Source organism: Macaca fascicularis, chromosome 5 (assembly GCF_037993035.2).
Source record: "Macaca fascicularis isolate 582-1 chromosome 5, T2T-MFA8v1.1".
Lineage (NCBI taxonomy): Eukaryota > Metazoa > Chordata > Mammalia > Primates > Cercopithecidae > Macaca > Macaca fascicularis.
The window spans coordinates 174,843,043-174,864,440 of record NC_088379.1 but is presented as its reverse complement, the minus strand read 5'-3'; the positions used below and the strand labels follow the sequence as shown (position 1 = coordinate 174,864,440).

Sequence of the window (21,398 nt, the reverse complement as noted above, 5' to 3'; positions counted from 1 at the left end):
ATAAAAGGAAATCATATATGCTCAGGGTCCTAATAAATTTAGACACAATAAATTTCTGCATCTTTCCTTAGTTATTAGATTTTTCTTTCCCCATAATTGATGTTTTAATACAAAAGAAATAGCATCCTTGGCCTGATGTTACATTTTATGAGATTATTTAATATTTTACCCCAAGTTTGATTTCTGTTTTTTCTGTGTTGTTAACTTGCCTGTTCTGCTTCCTACTCCTTGTCATCTTAGGTTACCAAGAATTCTTTAAAAATAAGAGGCATGCTCCCCTTTTATGAAATCTCTCTGAGATACCAATGATGCCTAGCTTTTCACTATAAACATTTTTTTAAGTATCAAACATATGTTAAGCTCCACAGAAATCTTTGAAAAATAAGAGAAATTTTGCCTTTTAGAAAGTCTCTTTTATGTATCTGACTGTGCCCCCAACCTTTTACTACAAATAGCTTTTTAAAATAAATACCAAACCCTTTTTAAACTCTATAGAATTTAGTCACATCCAGTGGAATCATAGGAAAGATTTCAGCCAGTTCCTTTTACTTAGAAAATTTTAGGTTCAGGCCGGGCGCAGTGGCTCATGCCTGTAATCCCAGCACTTTGGGAGGCCGAGGCGGGTGGATCACAAGGTCAGGAGATGGAGACCATACTGGCTAATACAGTGAAACCCCATCTCTACTAAAAATACAAAAAATTAGCCCGGCGTGGTGGCAGGCACCTGTGGTCCCAGCTACTTGGGAGGCTGAGGCAGGAGAATGGCATCAACCCGGGAGGTGGAGCTTGCAGTGGGCTGAGATCGTGCCACTGCACTCCAGCCTGGGTGACACAGCGAGACTCCGTCTCAAAAAAAAAAAAGAAAAAGAAAATTTAGGTACAAAATATTGTCTCAGATTGGGTGCAGTGACTTACACCTGTAATCCCAGCACTTTGGAAGGCTGAGGTGGGAGGATCGCTTCAGCCCAGGAGTTTGAGACCAACCTGGACAACACAGCAAGACTCCAACTCTAAATATATATATACACACACACACATATATACATCTAATACATGTATATAATACATGTAAGTATATCTATATACACTTATATACATACACACATATATTTACACATATATACACACACATATACATACGCATATATACACATGTATATATACACATATATATACACACACATATATATGTACACACACCACATACACCGTCATGTTCTTATGTTTGTACTTCCCGGGCTCTGTCCTGAGTTCTCTTCTTTGTTTACATACCCCCCAGGCAGCCTTGTCCAGTTTTGTGTCTGTCTATTCCATTACATACACAATGACTGCCACATTGCCTGGCCCCTACCTCTTCCCTGAGCCCCAGGCTTCTGTATCCAACTTTCTACTGATATCTCCACAGAGATATCTAATAATCGTTTCACACTTAACATGCCCAAAATAGAACTCCTGATTTTCCACTTCCCTACCCCAAACCTCTGATCTCCAGCCTCTCACATTCTCCATCTCCATAAAGAGTGCAACTATGAATGGTTACCCTTTATTCCTGTCTTTCCCTCCTTTGCCCCACATTCCCCACATCTAGTTCCTCCTGTGGACTGTACCACTGAGCTTATCCAAGTCCATCCATTTTTCTCTGTTGTCATCACTGTCCCCATCTTCTGAGCCCCTGCCTGCCCTCACTGGACTCCTCCAGTGCCTTCACTGCACCAGCTGCATTTCACCCTGCGCTCTTAACCAGTCACACTCTTCCCACAGCAGCCAGCCACATCCATCCCTGCAGAAATGTCAGTATAAAGCCGGGCTCCAGGCTCCAGTGGTTTCTCCTTGCAGTTAAAATAAAGCCCAAATTCTTTTATCTGCCCTGCAGAGCTAGGTAACATGGTCAGTCTATTCTCAAGCTTTCTCTCTTATCATTCTTCTTGCTGCACTTGGGGCAGCCGCACTGTCCTTTTTAGCCCTTAAACATGTCAAGCATTTTGCGTATCCTGCCGCCTTTGCCCTCATTCATCCCTCAGTCTAGATTCTTCTTCTTCTGATATTTGCACAGCTGACTCCTTCCTGTCATTTTAAGCTCTGATGTTACCTGGTCCGGAAGGCCTTCTCAGTGATTGAACCTGAAATAGCTACCCTGTCGCTCTCTTCCCTCACCTGTTGTAATGCGCTGCCCAGCACTTTAAAGCCACCCATCTAGCTGGGCACAGTGGCTCACTCCTGTAATCCCAGCACTTTGGGAGGCTGAGGCAGGTGGATCATTTGAGGTCAGGAGTTCGAGACTAGCCTGGCCAACATGGTGAAACCCCATCTCTAGCAAAAAATATAAAAATTAGCTGGGTGTGGTGGTGCATGCCTGTAATCCCAGCTACTCGGGAGGCTGAGGCAGGAGAATCGCTTGAGCCCAGGAGGCGGAGGTTGCAGTGAGCCAAGATCGTGCCACTGTACTCCAGCCTGGGCGACAGAGCAAGACTCCATCTCAAAAAAGAAAGTAAATAAAACCACTCATCTAATGTTTATTCTGCTCATGATCCACAGGCTTATGTATATGCTGTCTTTTCCCCTGGAATCTAACTTCCATGAGAATAAGAGCCTTTAATGCCTTGTTCATCTTTTTATCCTCATTGTCTAAGACAATAGACACACAGTAGTTTTTTGAATGAGTACAAAGAATTACAATTCCAAGTGAATTTAATTTTAAATAACTTTTAAGAAATAGATTGCTTTAAGAAATAAACAATTACCTCAACCTTTTTTAGCTTGCAAGAAAATATGATTTCCTCATAATAGAAGATGATCCTTACTATTTTCTCCAGTTTAACAAGGTAAGTGATGATATGAACTTATTTCACTATTAGAAGATAAGTTGTTGTAAGTTACTGCACTGTGTTGGATATTAGGCTGACTACGGAGTCAGAACTAATCCACTTTTACATGGAAAGTAAATCAATTATGATTAATTTGCTACTACTTTACTTTTCAGTCTCCCAGTTTTATTATGGAATTAGTACCTTTCTTTTTTGTTATTACTGCTCTTTCCAGAAATTACTTTCCTTCAAAACAGTAGCTGGCTTTCTGTACCAGGCACTGGGGCAAACAGTAGATCAGGGCTGATGGATGCCTTGAACTCCACATCCAAGTTCACAGCTCCTCAAACATCACCCAGGGATGTGAACTGAGTTTCATCTTTGGCTGTCGACTTCTGTGTCTTGGTGGTGGCCGATTAGAATGATGTATGAGAAGGGTTAGGAAGCCATGCTCAAGCTGAAGGAGAAAGACGGCTGTGCTCCGTTAGCAGTGTCTCCCATGGACACAAGAGGAGGCATCACAGGCAGCACACCACACATTTGCCACCCTGTCATTTCTGTCGTGGATCTTACTTCAGAGTAATGGGCATTTAGATTGATTCTCACACGTGTGCAACCTTTCATGATGATTTTTTCTGATAGATGATAATAATAGTAAGACCAAAACCTGATTCTTCAAAAGCCAACACTTTCTTTGCTCTCAGGGCCGCAGAGAACATACACTTGGATTCAGCTTGCCCCTTAAATATAGTGGGAAAAGATAAGAGCTCTTTATTTCTCTACAGGGTTTCCTAAAACATCACTTTTGCCTCCTGCCTCCCACCATCAGCATGCCAGCAAATTTCCTTTCTCATTTGTAGCTACTTTTAAAGTAAATGTTGAAGTCAGTCTTTCATATTGACTAATTTCTCATCTTCATTCGCATCATTTTTCCTTCTGCCGATCGTAAGGATCAGCTCTCTCTCTGAATACCCTTGAGGGCTGCTGGCCATCTTCATTATAGTCTTGTTCAAACTAGTGTTCCTTGAGTCCCTCCTGTAAGTCTGTTAATCCTGGATTTCAACCTCTGGGGCAAAGAGGGCCTGTTTGAAGTTTCCCTAAGTTCATAATAATGGCATCTGAAGCAAATAATAAGCCCTTGTGTGTGTTTTTGGCAGAAAAGCCATGAAGACAAGCAGATGCTAATAAAAGAACATGCATCTTTGTTTGTTATTCCATGTTAAAGGGTTGAAATAAAGGTAAGAGAATATTTGTACTGTTGTTATCCAAATCCATCTCCTGTCTACTCTCTATTCAGAATAATCATACAGTGACTAACAGAGCTTTCAGATCAACAGTATTTTTTATTTTTCATTTTAAGTTCAGGGTACCAACATTTCTTTCCATGGATGTTGATGGACGTGTCATCAGAGCTGACTCTTTTTCAAAAATCATTTCCTCTGGGTAAGGCCCTGTGTCTCTAACTTGATGCTAGATCTAATAGAGCCAGAGACAGTACCTCAGTATCTTTTAGTCTAGACAAATTTTTTCATTTAAAATGCTTGTAGTCTGCTTGTCTTAAAATATTAGTTTCATTATTAATATTAACATAGGCCTTTTTTTTGCTTTATTCACCTCCACTAATCAAAGATTCTTGACTGTTTATCTAACATTGTAGTGGGACCAGTCAGGCTTTTGATATCAGGTATGAAAGGGCACATTTGGAAATACATGGTCAATCTTGTTTTAAATGTACACTTAAATTTATTTTTGAAGTAAGAAGTAGTTTTATTAGAATGTTTTAATTATCTAGATCCTTTTGTCCCCAGGTCACAATTGTCTGTCTGATGAAATCAGGAAAGTGATATGTAATAATTGTTAATATGGAATTGGTATAGTGCCTTTTCTCTTTTGACATAGGTTGAGAATAGGATTTTTAACTGGTCCGAAACCCTTAATAGAGAGAGTTATTTTACACATACAAGTTTCAACATTGCACCCCAGCACTTTCAACCAGGTAAGGACAATTTAGGAAATAGATTTTTTTTTTGTAATTAGATCAGAATTTTTTAAAAAAATAGATGGTAGAGAACAGAAACGCCAAACCTGTTTAGTGACTCATAGTTTGCCTTCTTTGCAGACATGCTAATCTTTCCTAAATAAATTGGTTGGAATGCGTTTTAATTAAAATAAAGTAAAATTAATTTAAGAGAATATGTAAATTTCCTTACAAACTTTGAGAAATTATTGGATCCCTCTGTAACACAACCTTGCAAGAATGAATAGAACAGAAAAGTTTGCGTAGAATAGGACACTTGTTTGATGTATGTTCCATAAAGTGCAGATGGCCCCATGTTTTGCCAAGTTGGGGACTTTTTTCATATTTTTTGTATCTGTTATCAACAGAAGTTCACATATTTTTGCATCTGTTATCAACAGAAGTTCACTATCAATTTATAACATTTTAAACTTTTTTTTTTTTTTTTTTTTTTTGAGACAGAGTCTTGCTCTGTCACCCAGGCTGGAGTACAGTGGCATGACCTTGGCTCACTGCAACCTCTGCCTCCCAGGTTCAAGCGATTCTCCTGCCTCAGCCTCCCAAGTAGCTGGGATTATAGGCACACATCACTATGCCCAGCTCATTTTTGTATTTTTGGTAGAGACAGAGTTTCACCATGTTGGCCAGGCTGGTCTCTAACTCCTGGTCTCTGGTGATCCCCCCGGCTGGGCCTCCCAAAGTGCTGGAGTTACAGGTGTGAGCCACTGCGCCCAACCTATAATTTCTATTTTAAATAGAAAATCTCCAAATATGTCATGTAACTTTACATATCTACTGTACATTTTTATATTTAGAGAAGCGGTATAGTATGGCAATTAACAGCATGGGTCAGGAGCTGGATAGCCTGACTGAATTCAGGCTGGGGGACTCAGAAAAGTTAACTTAACCCTTGTGCCTCATTAGTAAAACAGAAATTTATGGAGATTACATTTGGTAAAATATATTAGTATCTTACAATAGTGCCTGCTACATAACAAGTACTGTATCAATATTTGTTATTTTTACTAGTATTATCATTGTTATTAATTGACATTTGTTTTAAATCACTGACTATATAAGCTAGGCTCAGCTTGTTATATCTTATTATGGTTTACATGTAATCAAAAGTGGTTTGCTTTTATATATGCAAAAATTATATTTTCAGGGGATGAAACATGGTATTTTTGATTTTATCTCTTTTAGCTCATGATATCACAGCTTCTACATGATTGGGGAGAAGAGGGTTTCATGGCTCATGTAGATAGGTATTGTATCATTTCTTTAAATATTTATGAACAAAATAGGAGCCCAGTGAACATAATACAGATCACCTACAGTATTGATTTATTCTTCCTTCCTAAGTATCCTGGGAAAGGAGAGACAATAGGAATGGTCTACTATAAGTCAAAAGTCTATTCATTTTATTAGCTCTTCACCTAGCAAGTCTTCTCAGCATCCAAGGTGTGGTTTGAAAGCAGTGTCCACCCACTCCTAAGGTAGTCCAAAATTCCCACCAGGGTTAGGATTTACTTACTTAAATGATTTAATGGGTAAACTATTCATACACAGAAATATTTTATTTAATAATGATTAATTGTGAAGGATACATGACATGGGATTTGGCTCAAGTAAAGATGAGTGTGAACATAATTTCCCTAAATAGTCTGTATATTGGTACAAGTTATGGATTACTTTAGCTGTGTAAATGTGGTACCTCCTAGGACATTTAGAAATAAGGAGGAATTGGGTATTCGCATTCCCAGACCAGTGATTCATTATTTCGATAGTATTTTCTTTTATCCTGAGTGATGAGAACCAGTATTTAGACAACTAAACACAAAGATTGATCCTGCTACTTCTAGGTTCCATATTTTACATAGAAATGGACTTCTCTTTTTGAATTTTTATTTTGTAATTATTCTACAATGAAGGAAAAAACACAGCGGTTAAAAGTTTATCACCAGACAAGTGAAACAAATATGCTCCATTCTTCCATCAAGCATTCAACATTTTAATCAAGATAGAAAACAAATTCTTATAGCCTGGACTCTGGAGCCTTTTTCGCTTCTGCAATCAATGTACTGAGCACATCTATTTCATTGTTTTCTTCTTCTAGGGTTACTGATTTCTATAGTAACCAGAAGGATGCAATATTGGCAGCTGCAGACAAGTGGTTAACTGGTGAGTGGAACATATATCCGTCCTCATGATAAACAGTATAAGAGTAGGGGCTAAACACTGCATATTACTAACAATCCTGGTGGAAAAGAAACAGTCCAGGAGTATTCTTGCTAAGGAAACATTACACCATAAATCATCTTAGAAGCAACATTTGATAAACCTGGGCACAGGCCTTCCTATCTACTTTACCTGTCTGCTGCAAAGAATTTGTGATTTAAAAAAAAAAAAAAAAAAGATCTAAAAATCAACCTCTAACTTACTTAAAGCTTAATATTACCTATTTTCAAAAATGTTAGTTATTTCAGAATTTTACCCCAAAGGGTAAAATTGTCAAACCGTGTTTCTTCTCGAACTAAACTGTACAAAGGCAGATGTCTCCTTGACACATAATTTGCCTTCTAATCATTAACCTCATTTTTCTCTGTAGTATTATCTATTGCTAACTTGATTACAAGATGTTTTACATTCATTTTTCTATTATGAAGGTCAAATTAATCGCATGGCTTTAATTGTATTGCTAAAATGCCTTTGATATAAATAATAGTAAACCAAAAATAGCAATTCCTTATTTCTGTCCTATCTTATTTTCTATAAAGTCTTGGTAAAAACAGAATTAGTGGCCGGGTGTGGTGGCTTACACCTGTAATCCCAGCACTTTGGGAGGCCAAGGCGGGTGAATCACCTGAGGTCAGGAGTTCGAGACCAGCCTGGCCAACATGGCGAAACCCTGTCTCTGCTAAAAATATACAAATTAGCTGGGCATGATGGCGGTCACCTGTAATCTCAGCCACTCAGGAGGCTGAGGCAGGAGAATCGCTTGAACCTGGGAGGCAGAGGTGGCAGTGAGCCAAGATCATGCCATTGCGCTCCAGCCTGGGTGAAGCAAAACTCCATCCAAAAAAAAAAAAAAACAGAATTAGTATCTTTTTGACACGAGCACTATTTTACCACTTTGCATAATAGTACTGAAGAAAAACTTTTGATCAACAGCAAGTTCTTTTTTAAAAAAGATAGTAATGTAAATCAAAAATCATTAGGCTTTTTTTTGATTTCTGTATCCTAATACTCAATGAAACATAAAGCCCACAACTGCTTCTGGAATTCTTGAATTTTAAGTATTTCTTTTCATAATTAATTACATTCTGATAAAAACGCTAATCCACTGGACATCTAAACTGTTACAAGAATAATAGAATTTGTTGTAATGCTGGAAGAATCCACAAATAATGGAAGAATCCTCTTCTAAATTGAAATAGCCATGTTTGTCTAAGTATGGTTCTAAGTGAAGGAGAGGTGAGTGGGATTTCTTGCACTACCCTGACTGACTGCGTTGTAAATATGCACACGTGAGCTATCACTTGCCCACCTTACCTCTCCCTTCCTCCCTCACCCGTAGTAACTCGTTGAAATAAAATCCAGAACATCAATTTTCAAGGCTCACAAAATGTTATTTTTTAAAATGCTATAATTGAAGGACCTTTTTTAGGAATACTAGTTTCTACTTACTACATTTATGCCATTTAACAACACACTTTGATATCATCCAAGATGCTTTACTTTAGAAGACATTTATTCTCTTCTTTTGTTTGTAGGTTTGGCAGAATGGCATGTTCCTGCTGCTGGAATGTTTTTATGGATTAAAGTTAAAGGCATTAATGATGTAAAAGAACTGATTGAAGAAAAAGCCGTTAAGATGGGGGTAAAACTGGGAGGCGAAGGGCTGGGAAACCTAAAGAAAAGTTACACTTTTTCTTTAATATTTTACTTGAATAGAAATAGAAAGAGATGCTTCTTGTTGCCCACCAGCCAACTCATAATGTTCTAATGTTAGATATTTTATTGCATTATCAAAATCGTAAGAGGTTTTTGGGTTACATAATTATCCAGCTGGTCTAAATTAGTGGAAATACAGTTGTTCATCTCAGCTACTGATTAGCATAGTAGCTGAGTGTGGTCTCTGGAGTCGCACTTGTTGGGTTTGAGTCCCAGCACCACCCTTTAGGGGATGTGTGGCCTTGAATAGGTTATCCTTTCTGTGCTTTGTCTGTAAAACAGAGGTAGTAAGAATCCCTCTCTCATAGGGTTGCTCTGATGATTAAGTGAGTTAATATGTGTAAAGCCCTTAGACTAGTATGTGGCACATACTCAGTGCTCAGTAAGAGCCACTGATATTTAAAATGAAGGGATTTTTTTCTGATGATGAAGATAAAGTATACTCATGGTAGGATATTTGGAAAATGTATAAAAGTATAATGAAAATTTTTTAAATAGCCCATGATTTTACCACCCAGATTTTGTGACCATTTATAGTATAGTTTCTTGAAACGCTTGTTCTTTTAGTATTTTGGCTGTGCACTTATGTTACATGGTTAAAATTATACGGAAAAGTTTGTATCCTGATTTTTTTTTTCACTTAAAATTAGCTCATAGAATGTATTCTAGGTTTCTTTTTTTTCCCCTCTTTTTATATTTAAATTATAAGTCTACTTAGGTTTCATTTGGGGCATCAAGTAAGCTGAAAATTCTAAACATTCTTCTGTGTAGCTTTCCAGTTTACCAGATAAATTATTCCTTCTCCATTAATTAAAGCCATTAGCATATTTGTCAGTCTTTTACACACACTGAAACCTACTGCTAGAGTCAGTTTTGTCTTGAATCATAAGAACTAAAGGACAGATTGGACTGATGATGGCAAAGTGCCATGCTAGTGCCTAAGAGACAAGGTGCTCTAGAAGTTAGATCTAGAGACAGACTGCCTGGACTTCAGTCCTACCTCCACCGCCTGGGTAAAGCTATTATCCTCTCTTAACCATCTTATTTGAGGGCAGGACTCAAACTTTATTAATGGTTCTAACCCTAATCACAGCACATAGTAGGTACTTGATAAACACTTAATTGACTTACTTCAAATAATACATTGTAGTATAATAAATCAATTTGATACATTCTTTTCTTTTCTGTCAATGCCATCATCCTCAAAATATGTGGTAAGTGCTTATCTATAGGTATGTCTGAGTGAGGTGCCAAGGATATAGACTTTGTTTTTACTATACTCTTCTTCAGTCCTCTTCATTTACTCCATATATCCTGCTACATGTTCTTTTTTTACGTTTACTAAATAATCTCCAGCTTTATCCCCACTTCGTTAGCCCAGATGTTGGTTATCTTGCAAAGAGATTATTACCACTCCCTTCTCTTTCAGCTCCTTGCTTCTAGTACATCCCAAAACTCATCCATGCTACTGGGAGAAACGATGGCTTTCATTTTATTTTTAACCAGGACAGAGAAACCCATCTTCTGCCTTGAAATCTTTTCCCCAGAGTACTCCAGATCATGTCACTCCCAATTCCTCTTGTTTTAGCAGACAGTGTAACAAGCAGTTACTCAGTGCTTTTGAAGATCATGATTATACTAGTCAACCCTAATTATCGTAGAAGATAAACTTGAAAATATCAAAGACTTAATAAGCAATAGAAGTTTATCTCTGACTCGCATATAATTCTAAGATGTGACCTGCAGCCTGCTGTGTTCCAACAGTGATTCAGAGACCCGTGTTTCTTACATCTCGTTGCCTTTCATTCTTCAATACACGGATTCCAAGATGGCCACAAAATGGAAAGAGCGTGGCAGATCACACGTGGGATTATTTGTATGGGCCAGCCTTAGATGTTGCTTACCTGGCTTCTGCTCACATCCATTGGTTAGGATTCGCTCTCATGGTCACACACAGCTAGAAAGAGGCTGGGGAATAGGGTACATGTGATGCCCAGGAAGAAGAGGAAATGGAGCTTACCATCAGTGAGCTGTCTGCCTGTGTGGCCATCAAGAACAGCAGCTGTTCCGACCACCCCATCTTGACATGCTTACTTAAAACTTTTATTCCTTCATTTGATACATTACATCTTTTACCTCCTTTCAGTTCTTTGCACCAATTTTCCTCCCATCTCAGGGCCTTTACTCTGTGTACCTTTGCCCTCAAATACTGCTCCCTGCTTTTTGTCTGACCTAATTTGTGTTTCAGGCCCCAGCTTAAAAGTAACTTTCAAACTTAATTACTTAAAAATTACTTTCTAGTTCAACATTTGTTTGTATTTGTTACCATTTATCTTTCTTTAGTAAACTGTCCTTTCTACATTAAAGCTGGAATTTGAGTGTTCTCAGTTTTTCTATATTCCTGACAGTTTGAGAAGAGATAGCATTTGCCATATTTATTCTGAACATTTTTTCAGTTTCTATGTGTTTAGTTTTGTTCATTGTATGACATACACAATTCTTATATAAATTAGTATTTTTTCTTGTGATTTCTTTAACTGCTTTTAAATTTAAAACATCCTTCCCTACTCTGAGATTAGGCTGAACTATATTATCTTTGAGTTTTTCTTTAGTGGTACATTACCTATCTTCCACAAACTCTCTTAGGTATTAATGCTCCCTGGAAATGCTTTCTACATCGATAGCTCAGCTCCTAGCCCTTACTTGAGAGCATCCTTCTCTTCAGCTTCTCCAGAACAGATGGATATGGTGAGTGTAGTATTCTCTTCAGAGTAATACTAGCTAGCAGTTCTATTTTTTTAATGCATGTGTATACTTTGTGAATTAGAATATTACTTAATATCTGTTTGGGTTTCTAAAATTCAGGTATTTGTTGACCAGTCATGAACTATCATTCAAAGACCCATTTTACTTTGTTGCTAGACTTCTATAGAAATGAGACTAAATTGGAGTTAAAATTTATTGTCTGCATGAATAATGTATCACAACCTACTGAGCTGGGTAAATTGTTATGTTATGAGGAAAACTTCTTTCCTTCCTTTAATGAATTAATACGAGCCAGAAGTACAAATTCATGATGGCTGTCAGTCTCTTTCTCTGAAGAAAAAAGTATCAGCAAGGGTCAAATAGAATAATTTTCTTAATCGCAATCTAGCTTTAACCAACATAAGCTGTGTATGTGGAAATAAAACAGAAGAGCTATAAATTGAACAGTGCCATTAACCTTGAGAAGAGTTTATATTTATCCTTGGAAAGGGACATTTTTGGCATGTTCTTTATTTACTTGCATTCTCATGTCATTAAATGTGTTTTTCATAAGTTCTCTCTGTTTTAATTTATTAGTGGAGTTGGACAATTGAATCTATATAAAATGCAGGTGAGAGGTTATATAAAATCTAAAATAATTCATGTTATGGATAAAATGGAAAATGATCTTGAAGGCCACAAGTAAAACAACAACAACAAAAAATCCTAGAAATCTGATGTACTTCAGTCTTCATATTTTAATAGACATTGATGGCATCCTGCATGGATAAAGTTGATGTTCAACTTGACTTTCCAATGCCTTCTCTCAACCTTAGACAGATACTCTTTGTTTGGATTTTTAAAGTTATTACAGAGTTTTCCAATATAGTATCCTAATTTAATTAATTCTAATATTTTTTTCTGTTTTAGGCCTTCCAGGTATTAGCACAACTTATAAAAGAATCTTTATGAAGAAATTAAACTAGGTTGGGCATGGTGGCTCACACCTATAATCCCAGCACTTTGGGAGGCTGAGGAGGGAGGATCACTTGAGCCCAGGAATTCAAGGCTGCAGTAAGCTACGATCACACCACTGCACTGTGGCCTGCGTGGCAGAACAAGACCCTGTCTCTTAAAAAAGAGAAAGAAAGAAATCAAACTAATCATGCTGCTCATGGATTTTTCCAATAAATTTCTTGTTTTGGCAGGAAGAAATGAACACTGGTATTATTAGACTTACAGATTAAATTAAATTTCCTCAAACATGTCCTATCTGTAGTAGTTCAACTAGACACCTTTTAAAGTGCCTCTAAATTCATCAGATGGCCAAAATGTATTTATAATCCACTGAAGCATTTTGAAAAATTTTCAACCTGTAAAAAATTACTTTTATCTTGGATTTATTATAAAGAACTTTATAGTTGCTTTATAATTTCCCATAAATTGTCTTTGAAACTAACATTTTACACTGAATTATTTTGAGATTTTAAAGAAATAATTAAGTTCAAAATGGTATATAATGTGTACTTTTTCTACTTTTAGGAAAATTTAATGAGAGCTTATTGCAAAAATTGTTATAAGTTGATCATTATAAGTGACTTTCAGTAAAAGTACCATAAACATTATGTTATGCCACAGAAATTCCTTTAAAATAAAATTCTTAAACTAAACATACCTAAAGGCTTCAGACCCATTAATTCTAAGTAAGGAGGGGAGATCATGGACTTAGGAAAATTTACTACATTGTATTTTCATAATAGTACATAATCTACAAAAACACATTCTTACCAATTATGTAATTTAAATCTACTACAACCCTTTAAGGTATTGGGAAATACTTTTTTAATGATTTTTTCTCACCTTTTAAAATCTTTATTAAAGTAAGATATGCTCATTTTAGAATTTTCAAACAATCCAGAATATATAAGGAATAAAGTAAAAGCCACTCACTGTCTCACCCCCAGTGATAACTGCTATAAGCATTTAGCATTCTTCCTTTGCAATGTTCTTCTCTGCATACACATGTAATATGTAGAATAGGATCTCATTGTGACAGTGTATCATAAATACCCTGTATTTATTTTCTATCGCTGTTTAACCAATTGACGAAGTGTTCCGTGACCCAGTAATTGTGAAGTTGTAAGTATCTTTGAGGAATTAGGAAGTTTATGTCATTATTATTGATGCCATCCCTTGTGTATATAAACATCTCCATCACAGTTATTATTTTCCTGGACGTCTGGATGAGATGTTACATCTTTCAACAGCTAAAATTCTCAAGCAGAAATCTCAACCTCAAAGATCAAAGCAGCTGTGACCCCAAGCCCAAATCCCTATTTCTGAGGCAACCAGTGATAATTATGTAGGACCGATTGAAGAGATGCAGGGCTTGGAGGAAGACCAAGATGAGGAACCTGACAATTCACTGTGGGAACAGAAAATTATAAATTAGACTTATAAAAGTAAAATTAGCCTTCCCCTTACTTTATTCAGTACTTTTCAACAATAACCAAAATTGCTTAGCCCAGCATTGCATAGATGAGTGCCTTGCTTTGATTTTGTTTGTTTGTTTTTAAGTCACCATCATAGAACAGTTGATTTGTAGATCGACTTATAATTCCCAGCTTTCAAGCAAGGGATTACTCCTAACCACAATCTTAAGAAATCTGTTTCTTCAAAGAAAACAGAGCAAGAAAAAGAGTGGGCACACACAGTGCCTTATGACTTAGTGCTTGTTTTTGTCTACTGAGATTATCTTTCCCTCATTAGGAAACTATAAAGTGTTGGCAAAATGGAACGTTATTCATTGCTATTGCCATTGTGAATTTTTCCAACCTTCTGGAAAAGCAATTTGGCAGTGTCTACCAAGAAACGTTAAAATGTTCATACCCTTGAATGCAATGTGTTTGATACTGTGGATTAGCTCACTCAGCATAAATTCGAATTTCCTGCTTGTATCTTTGAGCACTGTAAATGCAAAATGCTCCATTTCCAGATGCCCCTGCAGCTACAGTGTCAGATATGGCTGTCATTCAGATGCCCGGATTCAGAACTGAGTTAAGAGGGCAGCAAGGTAAGATGTAAGGCACGCGTTTTGCTGACATGGATCCTAGCTAAGGCAGTATGATTTTTATAGCAAGTAGCTTATTAGTTTGGTGGCTTTCTAATTCTGGCAGAAGCAGTGAAATGCTGGTGCTAGAAATGGTTCCTGGAAGCTGTATCTACTTTTTTAGCAATTCCAACATCTTTGGAAACCACAGAATACATGATAGTAAACAATTTTCAACAATTTTGGAAATCATAGAATACATGATAATAAACACTTTTTGCTTTAATCAGCTAGAATAGTTTTCATTATCTACAACTGAATGCCAATCAGTATAGCCAGGGGTGTCAAGGGTCTCCAAGCTTGACGATTTACTAAATGGACTCACGTGTGATTGTGCACGGAGCAAAGTCTGGAGGAAACTTCCAGGCACAAGTTTCTGAGACTCCTGTCTCAGTAGAGTCTCCGTGAGGTCCCAGAGGATGTACTTAATTCCTCCAGCAAGGATGTGTGATAACACACGCAACCACACCTCACCTGAGACTGGTGGCCCAGAGATTTTTGTTGATGGCCAGTCACATATGCATACAGTGCCTGTATGGCTGACCTCAGTTACTGAAGCTCCACCCCACAGAGGGAACGCAGGTGTTCACTGTAAATCACATTGTTAGGATGAACTAAATGGATAAACTAAATGGAGTACAGTGTGGCTGAACACCTCCCAGCATGCAAAACGCTCTTATCAGTCAGAATATTGCAAGGGCTCAGTTCCGAGGAGCCAGCCAAGGGCCAGTCGTGAAAACCCCGCTTCCTTGGTAATGTGCGTGGTTTAAGTGGCCTAGATCTGCTCAATTAACCCTTTCCTTCCCGCCATGGATGCCACTTTCAGACATTTATAGTAAACAATTATGCAAACTATGGAAAATACTTTAAAAATCTGAAGATAGTAATTGCAGTTTCAAATAGCAGAAAGCTGGGGGCAGGGGCAGAGCTGTTGTGACTAAAGGTCTCACAATAGGAAAATGGTTGTCAATTATGGTTCATCCACTTAACTGAATATGAGGCAACCACTAAAACACCATTATGAAGCAGTATTATTCATTTTAGGATGAGGCGGTAAGGTAAAAATGAGTATAATAGGAATGAAAACCCAGGGTATAAGAAGCATAGCCATAGTTCAATTACAACTATGTGAACACAGAAAACATTACCAAAATGGTAACAGTTGGGTAATATTTTTCTTTATTTTCAAAATATTCTATAACGTGGCTCTTTCATCATTTACAAATACATTTAACACCTTAAGTGAACTGGTGACATGATCCCTTTTTCAGTTGGACAAACAGATTCCTAAAGGCAATGGTAAAAATATATAAATATCAGGTGGCAAAGGGGCTGCTACCAAACAATAGGAATCACATGGGAAGTCACATCCGTGCAATGACAGTCAGTGTGGGCCTGGACAAAAATTGCCTGGGTGTCCTGCCATTAGTCTGCTTAGCTTCTGTGTGGAAGCCATGGTCTCCCTGGTCATGGTCTACAATGACTTCAAGCAGCTGGAGTAGCTGGTCCTGGTGGTGTTCAACATGGCAATTTCGAGGAGGCCGATAATGGAGCAGTTGTCACTTGGCATACTTTTCTTTTAATTTAAATTTGACTATTTATTTGTCCACTTTAGGAATTTCCTCCCCTGCGTGTAAGATGCTTTCCCTGTAATTCTTGTAGAGCATAGTATATCTTCAAATTTCTTTTCTAACACAGCTAATTAAATACTCAGTGGGTAGGAAGTATTAGCTTTATCAAAAGTAGTTTTAATTATTTTAGAGAATCTAAAGTCTTAATGAAAGTGAAATATCAGCCAGTCATACAATTTTCACTAGTGATGTGTGTTTATTAACATTTTAAGTTCTCTGAAGTCCAGAACCATACTCTCTTTCTCTAGGACCCAGTGGTAACTAGGAATATCACATTTTAAAAAGGAATGTATTGGTTAGCATGCCTTCACAGTTACCCTAGTTCCAAGCTTCAGGATTTAAATTTTCACATATATATGTGTGTGTGTATGTATGTATATGTGTGTATATATATGTATATATATATGTGTGTGTATATATGTATGTGTGTATATATGTGTGTGTGTGTATATATATATATATATTTTTTTTTTTTTGAGATGGACTCTCACTCTGTTACACAGGCTGGAGTACAATGGGATGATCTCAACTCACTGCAACATTCACCTCTCAGGTTCAAATGATTCTCCTGCCTCAGCCTCCCAAGTAGCTGGGATTACAGGTGCACACCACCATGCCCAGCTAAGTTTTGTATTTTTAGGAGAGATGGGGTTTCACCATATTGGTCAGGCTGGTCTTGAACTCCTGACCTCAGGTGATCCACCTGCCTCTGCTTTCCAAAGTGCTGGGATACAGACGTGAGCCACCGTACCTGACCTTTGCTTATATATTTTATTCATTCATTCAGCAAATATTTGTTGAGTGCCTATTACTCTAGACTCAGCATATACCAGTGAACAAATTAAAGAAATTCTTGACCTTCATGGAGCTTATATTTGGGGTAAGGGATTGGTGAGGGATGACAGTAAAATTTATTAAAGTACTTTAAATATGTTAAGTGCTACAGAAAAAAAAATACAGGGTAAAGGGATAGAGCATGAAAGAGCAGGAGTGCTGTTTTTGTTTTTTGTTTGTTTGGAGACGGAGTCTCGCTCTGTTGCCAGGCTGGAGTGCAGTGGTGCGATCTTGGCTCACTGCAACCTCCGCCTCCCAGGTTCAAGCAATCCTCATGCCTCAGCCTCCCGAGTAGCTCAGACTACAGGCATCCGCCACCATGCCCAGCTAATTTTTATATTTTTAGTAGAGACAGGGTTTCACCATGTTGGCCAGGATGGTCTCGACCTCTTGACCTCATGATCCACCCACCTTGGCCTCCCAAAGTGCTGGGATTACAGGTGTGAGCCACCGTGCCCAGCCCGGGTGCTGTTTTTAATAGAGGGCCCAGAGAAGACCCCCAGACCAAGTGGCATTTGAGCAGAGAGCAGCAAGGGAGTGGGCCGTGCAAACACTTGTGCAAAGACACCAGGCGGCCTGAACTTGCAATGCAGAACCCCTGAGGAGGAACTGCATCTGGCCTGTTTGAGGAACCATAGGAGTCCAGAATGCTAAAGAGCAAACAGAGGTGTATTCGTTCACTTGAGTTGCTGTAACAAAGTACCACAAACTGAGTGGCTTAACAGAAATTTCTTGTCTCACCATTCTGGAATGTTGAAGTCCAGGATCAAGGTGCCTGCAGGGCCATGCTCCCTCTGAAGGTGTAGGGAAGGATCCATTCCAGGCCATCTCCTAGGTTTGGTATTTCCGTGGCTTGTGGCAGCATCACTCCAGTCTTCATGAGGCATTCTCCCTGAGTGTGTGTCTGTGTCCAAATTTCCCCTTTTTACAAGGATACCAATCATAATGGATTAGAGGACCCATCCTACTCCAGTATGACCTCATCTTAACTAATTACATCTGCAACAACCTTATTTCCAAATAAGGTCACATTCTGAGGTATTGGGGGTTAGGACCTCAAAACATGAATTTGGGAGGTAGGGTGACACAATTCAGCTCACAACAACAGGAAAGTGGTAAAAGAAAAGTCAGAGATAGGAGTGAGATGGTGGCCAGACTAGGTAAGGCCTTACAGGCCATGTGAGTGTCCGAATTATTCTAATAGAAATTGGAAGCCATTGGAGGGCTTTAAACAGCAGAACAGGCCAGGCACGGTGGTTTACGCCTGTAATCCCAGCACTTTGAGAGGCCGAGGCGGGCAGATCACAAGGTCAGGAGTTCAAGACCAGCCTGCCCAACATACTGAAATGCTGTCTTTACTAAAAGTACAAAAAAAAAAAAAAAAAAAAAAATTAGCCAGGCATGGTGGTGCATGCCTGTAGTCCCAGCTACTTGGGAGGCTGAGGCAGGAGAATCACTTGAACCCAAGAGGCTGAGGTTGCAGTGAGCAGAGATCAAGCCACTGCTCTCCAGCCTGAATGACATCTCTAAATAAATAAATAAATAAACAGCAGAACAGCATGGGCTGACTTGGGTTTTAAAAGAGCACTCTGACTCCAGCACAGAGAATGGATCAGAAAGAACAAAGGTAGAAGCTGGAAGACCATGTAGGATTCTGGGGACAGATGCTCTATTTTAACTAGTGTGATCAGGAAAGAACTCTGATGTCATTGCATTTAAGGCAAGACCTAACTAAAGTGAAGGGCAATTCACAAAGGTGTCTGAGGAGAGAAGCAAAACTATTTTTTTTTTCAAGAAAAACTGAACATAAAAAGGCCACTCAGTGAAATTAAGGTAAAATAAGTATTACATGCCTCCTCCTCTCATATAATTTGAATATGTAACTCATCTTATTTCTCTTTTTAGTATGATTTGACCAATTTGCTTTTTCTTTCCTTATTCCTGCTTTCAGATTTTTTAATTTCCATTTTATTTCATGTGCTTCTTGTAAATGACTTCGTGCCTTTTTTTATTTGGAATTTAGAACTGAAATTGAAATTTTCAGTACTAACCTGCAAAATGGTCATAATTTCAGTACCACTTAGTATTTAAATAGCTAGACTGCCCAGATACTACAATAATGTGTTCATCAGAGTCACTGAAAAGGCAATCAAAATTAGAACCTAATAGAGTTCTTCAATGACTTTCCATTTAAGAAAGAAACTAAGTAAAGAGAAAATAGGCAGGGTGTGGTGTCTCATGCCTGTAATCCCAGCACTTTGGGAGGCCAAAGCAGGCGATCACTTGAGCTCTCTGGCCAGCATGGGAAAACCCTTTTCTACCAAAAAACAAAAACAAAAATTAGCTGGGTGTGGCGGTGCACACCTGTGGTCCCAGCAACACAGGAGGCTGAGGTGAGAGGATTGCTTGAACCCAGGAAGCAGAGGTTGCAGTGAGCCAAGATTGAGATCGCAGCACTGCACTCCAAAGTGAGACTGGAAGAAGGAGGAGGAGGAGGGGCAGGAGGAGGAGGAGGGGCAGGAGGAGGAGGAAAAGGAGGAGGAGGAAAAGGAGGAGGAGGAGGAGGAAGAGGAGGAGGAGGAGGAGGAGGAGGAGATTTCTCACTCCACTTCAGACGGAGGAGGAGGAGGAGAAGGAGAAGAAGATTTCTCACTACACTTCAGATCCACTGGAACCTGATTTCAATGTTCAGTGTTTGTGATGCTCTTTATACTTGAGGCATTGCAGCTACCTGCCAGCCTCAGTTTGCAAAGATTTCCCATAGGGTCTTATTTTCCAAGGCTCCTGGAATCCTGTCTGAATCATCTTGAGAAGGAAGCAGCAAAACAGCAGGGGACTTGGAATTCCCTAGACACCTAAACCACCACCCTTCCAGGAATGTAATATGTAGGAAAGGTTTAAGCAAAAAGAAAAAAAGAGAGTAAGGGAGGATGGATCTGCATACATCTTGACCTAGCAATATCAGTTCTAGGGATTTGCCTTAGGCAAATAATTTAAGGCCCTTCATTACAGCATTTATTAGTGAAATAATTAACCTACATATCCATCCACAACAACCTTCCAGTCCCCCTGCCAGCCATTCTCCCTTCGCGTGCCTGACTCCTACTCATCCTACAGGGCTCAGAGGAAATTCCACTTCCTGGTAAGACCCTGCCCTGGGCCCTAAGACTAGTTAAGGTCTTCTGTTAATTACACATAGGACACGCAGTCTCTTTTCCCGTGTAGCACTTACCACAATAAGAAGTAATTATTTGTGCGAGTATTTGTTCATTTCTGCCTGTTCCCTTCTCCCCACAGACCATAATCTCTGTGAGGGCAAGAACTGTGTATCTTCACAGCTGTAACCTCAGAGCCGATTGCAGTGCAGATGTCTTGCTCTCAGTAGATATGTGTTCATGGAATTGTACACTTTATTATTTTTTTTTAATTTCTTTGAGATGGAGTTTCACTCTTGTTACCCAGGCTGGAGTGCAGTGGCACGATCTCGGCTAACCGCAACCTCTGCCTCCCAGGTTCAAGCAATTCTCCTGCCTCAGCCTCCTGAATGGCTGGATTAGAGGCACTCACTACCACGCCCAGATAATTTTTTTTTTTTTTTTTTTTTTGCATTGTTAGTAAAGACGGGATTTTGCCATGTTGACCAGGCTGGTCTTGAACTCCTCACCCCAGGTGATCCACCAGCCTCGGCCTCCCAAAGTGCTGGGATCACAGGCAAATTGTACATTTTAAATGGGTGGATTTTATGGTATGTGAATTACATCTCAATAAAGCTGTTTTGAAAAAAGGTTACCATGAAAACAAATTAATTGCTTGATTAATTAAACATTAACTGATGAAAACTGGTATACAGTAGCCCATGATGCGGATAGAAAAAGTATTTTAATTGTATTGAGAGGTGACAACATGCTAGCAGCCCTCACTCTTGGCTCCTCCTCAGCCTTGGTGTCCACTCTGGTGGCTCTTGAGGAGCCCTTCAGCCAGCCACTGCACTGTGGGAGCCCGTCTCTGGGCTGGCTGAGGCTGGAGCTGGCTCCCTCAGCTTGTGGGGAGGTGTGGAAGGAGAGGCGCAGGCGGGAACTGGGGCTGCATGCAGAGCTCACAGTCCAGCGCAAGTTCCAGCAAGCCCTGGCACAGGCTTGGCAGACCCCCCACTCAGAGCGGCTGGCGGCCCTGGGTAGTGAGGGGCTTAGCACCTGGGCCAGCAGCTGCAGAGGGTGCGCCAGGTCCCCCAGCACTGCCAGCTCGCATGCACCACTCTCAAATTCTCGTGGGGCCTCAGCCACCTTCCGGAGGGGCAGGGCTCT

General features: G+C 39.1%; 1 protein-coding gene across 6 annotated transcripts in view; it reads left to right on the top strand.

Moving 5' to 3' along the window:
* Positions 1-13,194, top strand: part of AADAT (aminoadipate aminotransferase) — a 44,021-nt gene extending 30,827 nt beyond the window's left edge. For all 6 annotated transcript variants that reach the window (XM_074040763.1, XM_074040761.1, XM_074040762.1 and 3 more), the window contains 8 exons: positions 2,757-2,822; positions 4,165-4,247; positions 4,704-4,800; positions 6,025-6,086; positions 6,938-7,002; positions 8,595-8,701; positions 11,422-11,523; positions 12,451-13,194. In XM_074040763.1, coding sequence (XP_073896864.1) covers positions 2,757-2,822; positions 4,165-4,247; positions 4,704-4,800; positions 6,025-6,086; positions 6,938-7,002; positions 8,595-8,701; positions 11,422-11,523; positions 12,451-12,492 — 624 coding nt within the window. In that variant the 3' untranslated portion in view covers positions 12,493-13,194. The remainder of the gene's footprint in view (positions 1-2,756; positions 2,823-4,164; positions 4,248-4,703; positions 4,801-6,024; positions 6,087-6,937; positions 7,003-8,594; positions 8,702-11,421; positions 11,524-12,450) is intronic.
* The last annotated feature ends 8,204 nt before the right edge of the window (positions 13,195-21,398 follow it).